Below are 14,048 nucleotides of genomic sequence, written 5' to 3'. Positions count from 1 at the left end.
TTCCCCAGCTGGAGCCCAGCTGCGCCCCTCCCCCCCGGGCCTTGGCGCCCCCCTGGAGGGGAATTTGGGGAGGTGGGAGGGGGGAGCGCCAAGGCCGGGCCCCCCCGCGCTGTGGTGGCGGGAGCGGCTGCAGTGGGGAGCGAGTGCGGGCGGAAGCGGCCGAGAGCCCAGCGCTGCCCCAGGCCGAGCTGGCCCAGCTGCATCCGTGCCCCTGCGGTGGGATGCTGTGGGACTGGGGGGGAAGAGGGAGGCGGCAGTGGGTGCTGGGCCTGGGGGCAGGAGGGGAAGGGAAGGAGAAGCGGGGTTGAAGAACAAAATGGTCAAAGGATTCACGTGGGAGGAAAAGGTGGGTTTATGCAGGAGGAGAAATAGTAGGAGGAAGCAGAGTGTGAGGAAGAGTAGGGACACAGGAGGAGGAGGAGCAGGAAGAGGAAGCAGCACAAGGTTCCACCCTCCCTGTGTATGCAGTCCCAGGAGTGTTGCTCTGGAGGTGACTGGGGAGGGGATCCACGATTTTGATGGGGCTGAATCTTGGTGTTTCTGAGCTTTATTGGGCTAAATGTTGGTGCTTTGTTTTTTTGCAGGGGCTGAATCTTTGTATTCTGGAGGGGGTTTTGCCTGAATTTGGTGTTTGGGTAGTTTTTCATCATTGTTTTGATGTTTGGGCTGAATCTTGGTGCTTTGCTTTGTTACAGACACAAGATGCCCAATGACTTTCTGAGATGAACTTGGGCATGGAGGAACCCCCAGTCCAAGGCGCTCTCCTCTCCTTTTCCTCCTAACCAGGAATTTTCATTCCCAAACTGTGTCCAGATGGCAGAGGAGGAGAAAAAGCCCCAGAGATCCTGCATGAGGAGGGGCTGGAAACCCAGTCCAGGGAGCTGCGAGGAGGAAAGATCCCCCCAGTGCCAGGAACACGGCCAGAGATCCAGCCGGAGCTCAGAGCTGGGGGAGAAGCCCCACAAGTGCTTGGAATGTGGGAAGGGCTTCAGGTACAGCTCCCACCTCATCCAGCACCAGAGGATCCACACAGGGGAAAAGCCCTACGAGTGTGGGGAATGTGGGAAGAGCTTCAGCCAGAGCTCCAGCCTGAGGACTCACCAGAAGATCCACATGAGAGAACAACCCTATGCGTGTGGGAAATGTGGGAAGTGTTTCAGAGGTATCTCTGACCTGATGAGGCACCAGGTGCTCCACACAGGGGAACGGCCCTACACCTGCTTGGAATGTGGGAAGAGCTTTGGGTGGAGCTCCAGTCTGAGGGAGCACCGGCGCATCCACACTGGGGAGAGGCCCTACGAGTGTCCCCAGTGTGGGAAGAGGTTTCAGCACAGCTCCCATGTCCTCGTACATGAGCGGATTCACACAGACGAGAGGCCCTTCCGCTGCCCCGACTGCGGGAAGGGCTTCAAACGCAAATCCCACCTCATAAGGCACCAGCACATCCACACTGGGGAGAGGCCCTACGAGTGTCCCCAGTGTGGGAAGAGCTTCTCACAGAGATCTAACTTGAGCCAACACCAACGGAGGCACCAGTAAGGGAAGCCCTGCGAGTGCCCCGAGTGCGGGAAGAGCTTCGTGCGCTGCTCCAGCTCCATCCCCCATGGGAGGATGGGCGTTGGATGATCCCCAGTGACCCCCGTTGGGCAGAGCCCTGGTGATCCGTGGTCCTGGTGATGCGTGTTGGGAAGACACCTGGCTGGGAGGCTCTACATCTTCCTGACTCCCTGTGGGCACCTGGATGAAAGCAGGGGAATGAAAATCCATCAGGACACAGACCAACAATGGGAATTGTTGACTTTATATCCTCAAGAAAATTTTGCCTCAGGAGCTGTGTGGGCAGAGAAAAGGGGGTGACACTGGGCTTGGAGGCTCTGAGGGGAGCACACATGCTCTGTGGGAGAGAGGACACCACCCCCGGGACCCCCTCTCACATTCCTGTGCAGGAAGAAGCCGAGCCCCAGTGCCAGGAAGACAAAGCCCAACACGGAGACTCCAATCCTCATCAGCATCTTGGTGTGGGCAGCGTTTGACAGCATCCCTGGGGGGTCTGCAGAGATCAGGACCCCCAAAACCTTTCACAGACACCTCAAGCCCCTCCAAGTACCCTCCCAGTTTCTCCCAGCCCATCCAGGACCCACTGAAACCTCCTTGGGAGTCACTTACTTTAAAAAATGATGAATTAGAGAAAAATTGGAGATCTTAGCTAGAGATAGGCCTTGCTGGAACTAGTTAGAGTTAATGATGAAATGAGAAGCAGGATTTGAGATAATGAATCTCAGACTTAGGTAAAAAATTACTTGTCATTGTATGTTTGTTTAGCTGTGTTTATAATGAGAAAAGAGAAACTGATAAACGGGTTCAGGAAGATCACAGACCTTACATCTGGAAACCCATTTCAAAGTCACAAGGGAGGAAATTGGAGTTGCACCAAATGTCATTTGTAATGTTAATCATTGTAAAGGTAGAATGGTGAGAGTGAGGAAGAGCGGTTTTCCTTCATCTCTTGATGACTCCTCCTCACCAAAATGACCCCCTCCTCAAATTGGGGAGCCAACCAGGCAGGTGTAATGACTTTTTAAAATCATTACCGTGCATTTTAATCCAAAGTGGAGAATGGGAAGTGCTAGCATTATGCATATGCATTAGTATTAATATATATTAGTATTTTGGATGTTTAAGACTTTTGTAAATAAATAGACACTGGAATCTTTTGTCAGCTTGCAGTGCATATTAAGGGGTGACTCCTGCACTCGCCCAGTGCTGTGATTAAACATCCACTGTGTAACTTTAAACTGTTGGAGAGGTTTTTTGTCCATTAACAGATTGATGTTGATACTGGATCAATATTGCTATTTTGGTAAATCACTGCCAGTCTCTTCCCAGCCTCCCCAGGACCCACCAGAGCCCCTCCTGTTCCTCTCAGGATCCCACAGCCCCCTCCCAATTTCTCCCCATTTCCCCAGGACCCCCAAACCCTCTCCCAGTCCCTTCCCAGCCCCACCAGGACTCATCAAGACTCCTCCCAGTCTCTTCCCAGCACAACCAACCTCATCCCAATCCCTGCTTTCCAATGCCCAATCTCCTTCCAGCTCCTCCAGGCTCACTCAAATCCCTCCCTGTGACACCCAGCACCCCCAAACTCCCTCCCAGTGTCCACCAGCACCCCCAGAACCCCATCCCACCCTCCGCAACATCCTTCAAACCCCATCCCAGCCATCCTAAGCACCTCAATCCCTTCCCCAGTTTAAACCAGTCTATCTCAAACTCCCTCCCAGTTCCTCCCAGCACCCCCCAATCCCCCTCTGGGCCCCCCCAGTGCCTCCCCCGCTGCCCCCGGCGCTGTGGGGGCCGGGCCGTGCCCCAGTGCCGGCTCAGGGGGTGCTCCAGGCTGCCGTGCTGCACCTGGCAGCTGGAGCTGAGCCCGCATTGCCGGGGGCGGCTTCCAGCAGCACCAGGAGCTGCTGGCTCCAGCCCCCGCTGGGGAGCACGGCAGTGGCCAGCACGTGGCCCGAGAGCTGCTGCTGGCCCTGGGAGCAGCTCAGCTGGATGTGGGCAGGGGAGAAATCCATCAGGGAGCAGAGCAGGCGGCCGGGGCCGGGCTGGGAGCTGGAGGGCACCAGCGAGATGGACACGCTGGGATGGGCACTGGGAGTGAGTGGGGACAGAGTGGGACCAGCTGGAGGGGAACTGGGAGAGATGAAAGACGAGTGGCATTGGGAGGGACTGGGAATGGACTGGCAGGGACTGGGGTGGCACTGTGAGAGATGAGAGTGGATACCGGAAACTGGAAGAGAGCGTGGAGGTCTGGAAGTGAAGCGGGAATGAACTCGGAATAGACTGAGAATGGGCTAAAAAGGAGTGGGAGGGACTGTGGTGTCACTGGGCGGGACTGTGGTGGCACTGGGAGGGACTGTGGTGGCACTGGGAGGGACTGGGAATGAAGTGCGCGGCACTGGGCGGCCGAGTCCAGCGCGGGGCTCTCGGGTCTGTGGATCTGCCCGGCAACTGATGAGTCATCAGAGCTGCGCGCTCTGATTGGCTGAGCGGCGGCAGATCCACGGAGGGGCGACATGGACAGGCGGGGTCACTGGGAGTGACTGGGATGGACTGGGAGAGGCTGGGATGGACTGGGAGAGCCACGGGAGCCATTGGGAGGGACAAGGGGCCCCAGGGATGGGCACACGGAAGGCTGAGGGCTCTGGGGTGATTCCCAGGGAGGTTTGGAGGGACACGGCCGGGCCCCTCTCTGTGCCCCGCGAGCAGCGGCCCGGACAGAAAAGTTCAGGAGCGGGAGGAGGTGTTTCTCAAGATTGATTTTAATCCTCATTCTCCTGGTCTGATTTGCTCAGTCCTAAGTTCAGTGCATTTCCCCAGGTCGGGCTGTTGTGCCCCTGATGGTGATCCCTGAGTGACCTCTCCCTGCCCTTGTCCCGACCCACGAGGATTTGGATTTGTTTCAGTTCAGTGGAATTCGTGGTGATTTGGGGGGAGCTGGAGCAAAGCAGCTGGAAAGCACAGTGGGTGTGTGTCCTGGGTTGATTATGATGTTAAATTGTATCCCCATTCTTCCACCTAACCCCGACACAGGTTCTGTATTCTTAAAATTCCATCTGAGAGTAAAAGTGAGTGGAAAAGAAGCACCAAGTCTGTTATCAGACTGCACTTGCTCCCCCCGCATCGGGAGTTTTGACTACAGCACAGACAGACAACAAGACACAGATCGCCTTGGCTTTCCAGCTAGCCGGGGCAGAGAGGTCTTCCTGGACTGTTTTCTTTCCCTTTTCCTGAAACGAATCGAAGCTGCTCTGGACTGGGGACTCGGGGGAGCACCGGGAGCACCCCTGGACTACCGGGAGCCCGGCCTGGGCAGCGGCATTTTCCAGCGCCAGAGGGACTGATAACAGAGCCAACACCCCCAGGAAAGAGACCCTCTGAAGTTCCTCATCTCTGCTGAAGGGCGAGAGGTTTTGTAATTTGATATCGTTCATTTTTGTGCTGGGTAGTGCTGTGCCTGGGAAATAAACAGGTTTTTTCCACTCCTCTCAGAGAAATCTCTTCCCGAACTGGATGGGGGTGGGAGAAAGGGGCCACGTGGGTTTGCTTCCCGGGGGAACCCACTGGAGGTTTTCTCCCAGATTTACCCTAAACCAGGACAATCACCCAAATTACACAAACACATCGCAAAATTCCAGAAACATCCCTCAAAATTCCAGAAAAATCCCAAAAAATGGCAGAAAACACCCACAAAATTCCCCAAATCTTCTCAAAACCCTACCAAATTTCAAAAACATCCTTCATAATCTTTACAAATTTCCACAAAACCTAAGAAAAATCCCACAAAATTCTTCAAGGCTCCTCAATATGCCACAAAATTCTACAGAAACCACATAACATTCAAAAAAATTCCTAAAAATTCTAGAAACATCCCACAAAATCCTTCAAGTCTCCTCAAAATCCCACAAAATTCCAGACAATTCCATAACATTCCAAAGAAATCCCACCACATTCCAGAAACATCCCACAAAAATCCAGAAAAAAATCCACAAAATTCCCCAGATCTTCTCATAAGCCCAACAAATTCCAGAAATATCCCATAAAATCTCCACAAATTTCCATGCAATCTAAGAAAAATCCCACACAATTCATCAAGGCTGCTTAAAATCACACAAAATTTTAGAAAATTACCACATTCCAAAAAAATCCCACAAAATTCCCTAAAACTTCAGAAAACCCTACCAAATTCTTGAAATATCCCCACAATATCTCCACTAATTTCCTCACAATCTAAGAAAAATGTACTCAAAATTCTTCAAGTCTCTCCAAAATCACCGAAATTACAAAAAATCATCACAAAATTTCAGAAACATCCCGCCACATTCCAGAAAAATCCCAAAAAATGCCAGAAAACACCCACAAAATTCCCTAAATCTTCTCAAAACCCTACCAAATTCCAGAAATATCCCACATAATCTTCACAAATTTCCACAAAGCCTGAGAAAAATCCCACACAATTCTTCAGGGCTCCTCAATATCCTACAAAATTCCACAAAAACCCCACAACATTCCAAAAAATCCTAAGAATTCTAGAAACAACCCACAAAATCTCTCAGGTCTCCTCAAAATCCCACAAAATTCCTGACAATTCCACAACATTCCAAAAAAAATCCCACCAAATTCCAGGAACACCTCACAAAATTCCAGAAAAAAACCCCCTCAAAATTCCAAAAATCTTCTCATAAGCCCAACAAATTCCGGAAATATCCCAAAAAATTTCCACAAATTTCCACACAATCTAAGAAAAATCCCACACAATTCTTCAAGGCTTTTCAAAATCCCACAAAATTCCAGAAAATTACCACAACATTCCAAAAAAATCCCACAAAATTCCCTAAAACTTCAGAAAACCCAACAAAATTCCAGAAACACCCCACAAAATCTCCACTAATTTCCACAAAATCTAAGAAAAATGTACTCAAAATCCTTCAAGTCTCCATAAAATCCTACAAAGATCCACAAAACCCCAAAACAATCCAAAAAAAATCCTAAAAATTCTAGAAACATCCCACAAAATTCTAGAAAAAAAGCAAGAAATTCCTTAAATCTTCTCACAGGCTCACCAAATTCAGATATATCCCACAAAATTCTCCATAAATTTCCACACAATCTAAGAAAAATGCTTAAAAACTTTTCATGAGTCTTCGAAATCTTTCAAAATTCAAAAAAAATCTCACAAAATTCAAGAAACTTCCACAAAAATCTCTTCAATATCCCACAAAATTTAAAAAAAATCCCACAACACTGAAGAAAAAAATACCACAAAATTCACTAAATCTTCTCAAAACTTTACCGAATTCCAAAAACATCCCACAAAATCTCCACAATTTCCACAAAATTCTACAAAAATCCCTCAAAATTTGAGAAAATTCCACAAAATTTAAGAGAAGTTCCACATTTGAAAAAAATACCACAAAATTACCTAAATTTTCTCCCTTCACAAAATTTCAGAAACATCTCACAAAATCTGCACAAATTTCCAGAAAATATTAGAAATATCCCTCAAAATTCATCAAGTTTACTCGATATACCACAAAATTACAGAAAAATCCTACAAAATTGCAGCAAAATCCCAAAAAATTCTTAAGTCTTCCCATAACCCTACCAAATTTTTGAAACAGCCCACAAAATCTCCACAAAGTTCCACAAAATCTAAGAAAAATCCCACAAAATTGTTCAAGTCTTCTCAAAATCCCACAAAATTCTACAAAAATTCCACAAAAATGCCACAAAATTCTTCAAAATGTCACCAAATTCCAGAAACATAAAAAAGATCTCTTCCAATTTCCACAACATTCCAAAATATTCCCTCAAACTTCCAGAAACATCCACACAGATCTCCTCCACTTTCCACAAAATTCCAGAAATATCCCTCAAAATTCTTCAAGTCTCCTCATTATCCCACAACATTCCAGAAAAATCCCACAAAATTAAAAAAAAATCCCCCAAAATTGCATATAAATCCCACAAAATTGCAGAAAAAAAAAAAAGTCCTTAAATCTTCTCAAAACTGAATCAAATTTTTGAAACATCCCACAAAATCTTTACAAATTTCCACAAAATCTAAGAAAAAGCCCACAAAATTCTTCAAGTATTCCCAAATTCCTTCAAAATTTCACAAAAACCTCAATAATTCCAGAATCATCCCACAAAATCTCCTCATAATTCCAGAATAACTCCAAAAAAATCCCACAACATTAAAAAAAAAATCCCACAGAATTCCATCAATCTTCTCAAAATCCCACCGAATTCCAGAAACATCCCACAAAATCTCCACAAATTCCCACAAAATCTAAGAAAGATGCCTGAAAATTCTTCAAGTCTCCTCAATATCCCTCAAAATTCCATAAAACCCCCACAAAATTCCAGAAGCATCACACAAAATTTAAGGAACAATCCCACAAGATTCCAGAAAAATCCCCAAAAACTTCTTCAAGTCTCCTCAAAATCCCACAAAATTTCACAACATTCAAAAAAAATCCCACAAAATTCCAAAAAAATCCCACAAAAATATTTAAATTTTATCAAAATCCCACAAAAGCTCAGAAAAATCCCATGAAATTCCAGGAAAATCCCACAAAAAATCCCTGAAACGTCTCAAAACCCTACCAAATTCCAGAAACATCCCAAAAAATCTGCTCCAATTTCCACAAAGCCTAAGAAAAATCCCTCAAAATTCCTCAAGTCTCCTCAAAATCCCACAAAATTCCACAAAAAACCCACAACATTCCATAAAAATCCCAATAATTCTATAAACCTCCCACAAAATCCTTCAAGTCTCCTTAAAATCCCACAAAATGGCAGAAAACACCCACAAAATTTCCTAAAAATTCTCAAAACCCTACACATTTCCAGAAACATCCCAAAATATCTCAACAAATTTCTACAAAATTCCAGAAAAATCCCAGAAAATTGCAGAAAAATAAAAAAAAACCCTCAATCTTATCAAAACCCTACGATTTTCCAGAAACAACTGAAAATGTCTCCATAAATTTCTACAAATTTCCAGAAAAATCCCATAAAATTGCAGAAAAATAAAAAAACCTCTCAATCTTATCAAAACCCTACCAATTTCCAGAAACATCCCACAGAATCTCCTCCTATTTACACAGAATTCCAGAAAAAAAATCACGAAATTCTTGAAAAGAATTCCACAAAATTCCAGAAAAATCCCACCAAATTCCAGAAAAATCTCACAAAATTCCCCAAATCTGCACAAAACCCTACCAAATTCCAGAAACATCCACAAAATCTCCACAGTGTTCCACAAAATTCCAGAAAAATACCAAAAAACTCTTCAAGTCTTCTCAGAATCCCACAAAATTCTAGAAAAATTCTCAAAATTCCAGAAAATTTCCCACAAAATTCCCTAAATCTCCTCAATATCTTACAAAATTTTACAAAATATCCCACAAAATTCCACAAATTTCTCACAAAATTCCAGTAAAATCTGATGAAATTGTTAGCGTTCAGGAGCACAGACAATCACGAATGATTATATGCAGGTGCTTTATTAAGAGATCTGGGTGTCAGGGGTACACATACCCAAATCTGACCTGACTTGGTTTTGAGTTCAACATGTTTTATACTCTATCGTTATATAACTTACATATTAATTATTAAACTTACATCGTTCTATTGTATACATTGATGTTACCCAAGCATGGATTTCTCATGATCCCCCTCAGACCCCTAACATTGTTCCTCATCTTCTTTAAACAATAATTATATCTAATCACATCTAACAATTGTATCATTGTATATACTGCTAACACAGGTGCAGTTTCACCTGATCTTTAGCAAGGACAAGGCCTAACATTTCCCAGGGCCTACTTTTCCCAGGGCTTTCCAAACCTAACTTTATTTCTAAGTCCCTGAATTTTCTAAGATTTTAAGACCTTTTACTATTATTCCCCCCTTTGAAAGCATTTTCACTTCACTAGAAGTGCAAATGTTTTCACTTGTTACAGTCCTTTGTTTCTGAGTTTATACTTGATGTTCTTCGAATCCTTGATTGATGTAAGCGTTGTCCTGGATGTTGTCACGAACTGGAGAACCAGAAGATGGTGGGTGAGGATCTCACATCAGTGCCTTTATTATTTTCTGGTTCCAGGACATTTTCTTCCGTATTTCTCCCTTGAAGATGCTGTAAATTAACCAAATTGCTAAGAATACAGTTAGTAAGATGATCACACTCTCAATGATAGATTTAATCCATGAACTCACATTCCACCCTAACCCTTTGAAGATTTTGCCTAACCAACTTGTAGACAAATCCTTTTGCTCCTCCTGTGCTTCATGCTCTATTTGTTGCAATTGATTGATGTCATATTCTACATCTGCAGTCACATTTGGGGTGTGGACACAGCAATGATCAATCCATCCCTTTAAAAAATTCACACACTCCATGCTCTTTCAGGAGTAGTAAATTGTAATTGTATGTTTAGTTCTTTAAATCTTTCTCAGGTCACTCTTGCTAATTTATCTACCTGACCTGTAAGTTTGTACAACATTTCTCTCTTCTGATAGTTTGCTATAGGACCGAGCAAAGACTCTAGGGCCCACCCAAATTTCACTCTACTAGAGGCTTCTTGCCAAGTGTCATCCTGTTTCTGTTCCTATCCTAATCTTCCCTAGCTATGCCTGTGTCTAGTCACTGAGTTGTTTTTTAAGCAGATTTCACATTTTGACATTACTGATTTTGCCATTGTTAGCATCCGTACCGAGATTAATTTTTGTTTCATCAATTTCACCAATGCCTCTGCACCCCAATGACATTTGTTATGTTTCATTTGTAGAACTTTATTGGAGGACTGCCAGCAACTCACCACTCTTCACAGAAGTAAACGTGAACCCCGTTTATTTCTATCTTTAGCACACCTTTTATAGGGTTCTACAGGGCCTGCAGGCAGAGCAAGTTACTATTGGCTAACACACACAGGTTTACATTTTTTCTCCTGTACACAAGGATTTTGTTTTGCTTTACTCTCTCTTCTGCAGAAAGGTTTCAAGGACTTTAGCCCTTAATATCACGAGTTATTTCAAAGACTGGTTTGTGCAGACAGGCCTTTACTAATATATAAAATATAGCAACAATTCCCCCTTTCACTTTTTGCACAAACCAGGCTTTGGATGTGACTCATTCTATACTCTTATGAAGCCAAGATAACACACAACTTAGACTTTCATCCCCATTAACATTATAAGTAAAGTCCGTCCCCCCTCCAGCACAAGAGACCTCAACCATCCAGTGATGCCCCAGCTGGAGAACCAACTTCCAGTGGGGTCACTATCTTCTTTCAGGGCATGTAACCCATCCTGTAGCTGTTGCAGTTGCCCATGGATGGAAACTGAATGATCAGTAAGATTCAGGCAGCACATGCCTTCAAACTCCCCACAACCATGTCCTTGTGCTAACAGCAAAAAGTCAATTGTGGCTCGATTTTGTAATACTGCAAGACATAAACTACTCACATCGGCTGAAAGTTCACTTAACATCATGCATATTAAGTTCAATCTTTCTTAGTCTAACAAGCGAGCCTTTTTAGAGTTGCTAAGCTTTAATTCATTCAGGCTTCACTTTGACTGATGTTTTTTATTTTATCAGCTACATTCTACAACTGATGTAAGCTTGGATGGAAACAAAGTAAGTTTCCTAAGATAACAGGGTCTTCTATGTGGATTAGCAGGAATCTCATTCCATGCTCTATCTCCACAAATTAGGAATATGGAACTAAGTAATCGCTTTGGTAATCGTCCTGTGAGATTGCACCACTAATAAAGGCTTTACTCTGTGTAGTAACGAGATCAGCTATAGGGTTGTCTGCAGCCCAGTGCTGCATTACTTTGTTAGAATGGCTTCTGTTGGGGGTTCAAACATTATCCATCCACCTGAGGTATTGGTGGAACCTAACAAATCTAATTCTTCTGAGGGGCCCTATGGTAACATTGAGAACTTTGTTAATTTTGCTTGCCAACAGGCTTCAAGTTGTCTTAATGTGAAGCCAACAGTGCAACTGCACTCTTGCAACATTGCAAATTGATTCAGTCGAGTCTCATTACTAATTAAACCTTTAAATGCTTGAGGATCCCATTCAGGGACTCCTATGAGACAGGTGTGAAAAGGATCTCCAGGTGTGGCTAGGCTCACACACATTGACCTTTGGCCAGTTCAGTGTGCCAGAGTGACCCATATGTTCTGTCACTTTTGGATGTTAGTTAGCAGACAGTTGGTCGGGACTATACACAACACAATTACCATAAGCAGTTTGTTCCATGTAAATGACACCAAACTTGCAAACTCACAGCTAAACTTTAATGTTAAATGAACTTTCAAAGCTCATTTCATTTCACTAGCTCTTGAAGGGGGAAATGCTTATACTTTATACTAATATAACAATTGCCATACAGGCTAAACTCTTTATCTTAAACTATTACCTAACTACTTTTAACACACGTGCTCTGGTATATATGTAGTCTAAGTGTGAAAGCAATTTGCTGAAAGGGTAAACACACAACTACAATTTGCTTTATATACAGTTAGATGGAGTCTCTACACTTTTCTTAGATCTTCTACAGAATTTCCTTCACAAACAGACTATGATTTAACAAGATTCAGTCTTGGAACGTTCACTGCTCCCGTGATGTCAGCTGGCAGCTGATCGGTGACTGACGGCTTTGATGTTCACGTTGTTCTTCACATCCTTCTAAATCTTAAAACAAAGGATAACTGAAAAATTGGTAGAGACACAACATCATAATAACAACATAAAATTTCTGTTGGCAACTGTCTGTGTAGTGCTCAGACACAACTGTGTCCTGACAGCTCCACTTCTGATCCATGTCTGGAGTACCAAGGCTGTGTGGTGACTTCTCTGTTCACTGGATCTCGTGTGTTCAGAGGCAGACAGTCTGGTCAGATGGACAGGTGACCTTCTTGAACCTGTCAACAAAACACAGACACTTCTCCCCTTGAAGTTAATGAATTACACTAATCAAATGCTTTTAGGGCATCAATTTCCCCCATTTTTTTAAAAAAAACCAAAAAACGAGATGTACTTCTGTTATACACATCAACATTAACACAAAACTATATACAATTAGTAAGAACCTAGAGCAGTTAAAAATCAATTAAATCATAAACATTATTAATAAGATATGTAATATAAAACTACTGTTAATTACTAAAACACTGCACCAGCATCCCATAGTTAGCAAATCAACAGAAACAAAAAATCATCAGTGAAGGATTGGATCACCACCTCCGGAAATGATTCTCCAAGCCCACTTCAAAATTGATCCAGCTGTCATATTAATAGGGTCAAATTGCTGAGTCAAAAAGTGACTCAAATACTGATTTGGGACAGAAAACATCTGGATCTGCTGGCAAACATTCTGTCCAGGTAAAGTCAAGGCTTGGCCAGGGCCTGGCTTTAAACTGGAAAGATGCCTCTTAACTCATTTCTAAAACAAGGTTCTCAATAGCAGCAGCTAGGAGATGCTTACAGCACAGCAAACTGTTAAAATGCATTTGTACAAAGCAAATGATCAGAAGCCTCAGGTACCAGACCAATTAAACCATGCAGCAGTTGGTTTAATCTGAAGCCTCCCCCATGGCAGCTGATCCTCAGCAATGGTACATCTTCTTAAAATTCTGGAAACACTGAAAAATAAGAAAGCTATAACAAACAAAAACTGCAGAGATTGCAACAACCAATAGAACTCCCGATGAAGTCAAGGGTGTCACAGACTGCATTCCCTTCTATCCACAAGCAGGTGTTCATCAGTGTTCTGTCACAGCTGTTTCAGTTGTGGCTATCTTCATCTCTCTAGGAAAATAACTATACTTTGCAGTTTAGACAAGTGTCTCCAATAAGACATAAAACAATTTAAATTAAACAATATTTAAACCTAACAATAATTATTTATGGCAAAAGGAAGTAACAAATTTAACCTTAAAAGAATATCTAAGTTAGAAAACTTAACTTAAAAACATTCAAGCCTAAACATAATAAAACTTGACTTCGCTTAATTCTATTAACACTTAATCTATATTAAATAAAAACATACCTTAAATCTTATTCTGTTACTACAAAGGCAGCTAAAAGTTTGATATATACCTTCTAAACACAATATAACAGTAACATGGATTCACTATAAAGATTATAAAAACATAACAAATACATCACAATTCTATGTCATCTAGCTTTGAGAATAACTCACAATAACTGCAAATGGTACTAAAAATACTCATTCAAAACAGGAATTTGCCTAGTATATGTTCAAATTGGTTAGGATTTTAAAGTGCAGTTTTTCTTGAGAAAAACCACAACAACACAGGATTTGGCAAGTTGCCATTCAGCTTTTGTAGCACTTTTCAGAAACATTAAGTCTAATTCTTAAACTAAAATCTAAAATCCAAATTGGTATATATGCAGTTATATGTATTTTATATAACAAAAGGACTCACATTGAAATTACCTTATTAAAAT

At 43.0% G+C, this 14,048-nt stretch overlaps 2 protein-coding genes across 2 annotated transcripts in view; both read left to right on the top strand.

Moving 5' to 3' along the window:
* The window catches only part of LOC147646115 (uncharacterized), a 146,464-nt gene extending 144,887 nt beyond the window's left edge, over positions 1 to 1,577 (top strand). Inside the window, exon 3 of the mRNA XM_086873919.1 lies at positions 993 to 1,577. Coding sequence (XP_086730045.1) covers positions 993 to 1,539 — 547 coding nt within the window. The 3' untranslated portion in view covers positions 1,540 to 1,577. The remainder of the gene's footprint in view (positions 1 to 992) is intronic.
* The window catches only part of LOC147646113 (serine/threonine-protein kinase PAK 1-like), a 145,767-nt gene that overhangs the window by 112,687 nt on the left and 19,032 nt on the right, over positions 1 to 14,048 (top strand). The gene's annotated exons all lie outside the window — the stretch shown is intronic.

The sequence above is a fragment of the Cyanistes caeruleus genome, unplaced genomic scaffold, assembly GCF_971803275.1.
Source record: "Cyanistes caeruleus unplaced genomic scaffold, bCyaCae1.hap1.1 HAP1_SCAFFOLD_123, whole genome shotgun sequence".
Classification (NCBI taxonomy): domain Eukaryota; kingdom Metazoa; phylum Chordata; class Aves; order Passeriformes; family Paridae; genus Cyanistes; species Cyanistes caeruleus.
This window is presented reverse-complemented; position numbering and strand designations above follow the sequence as displayed.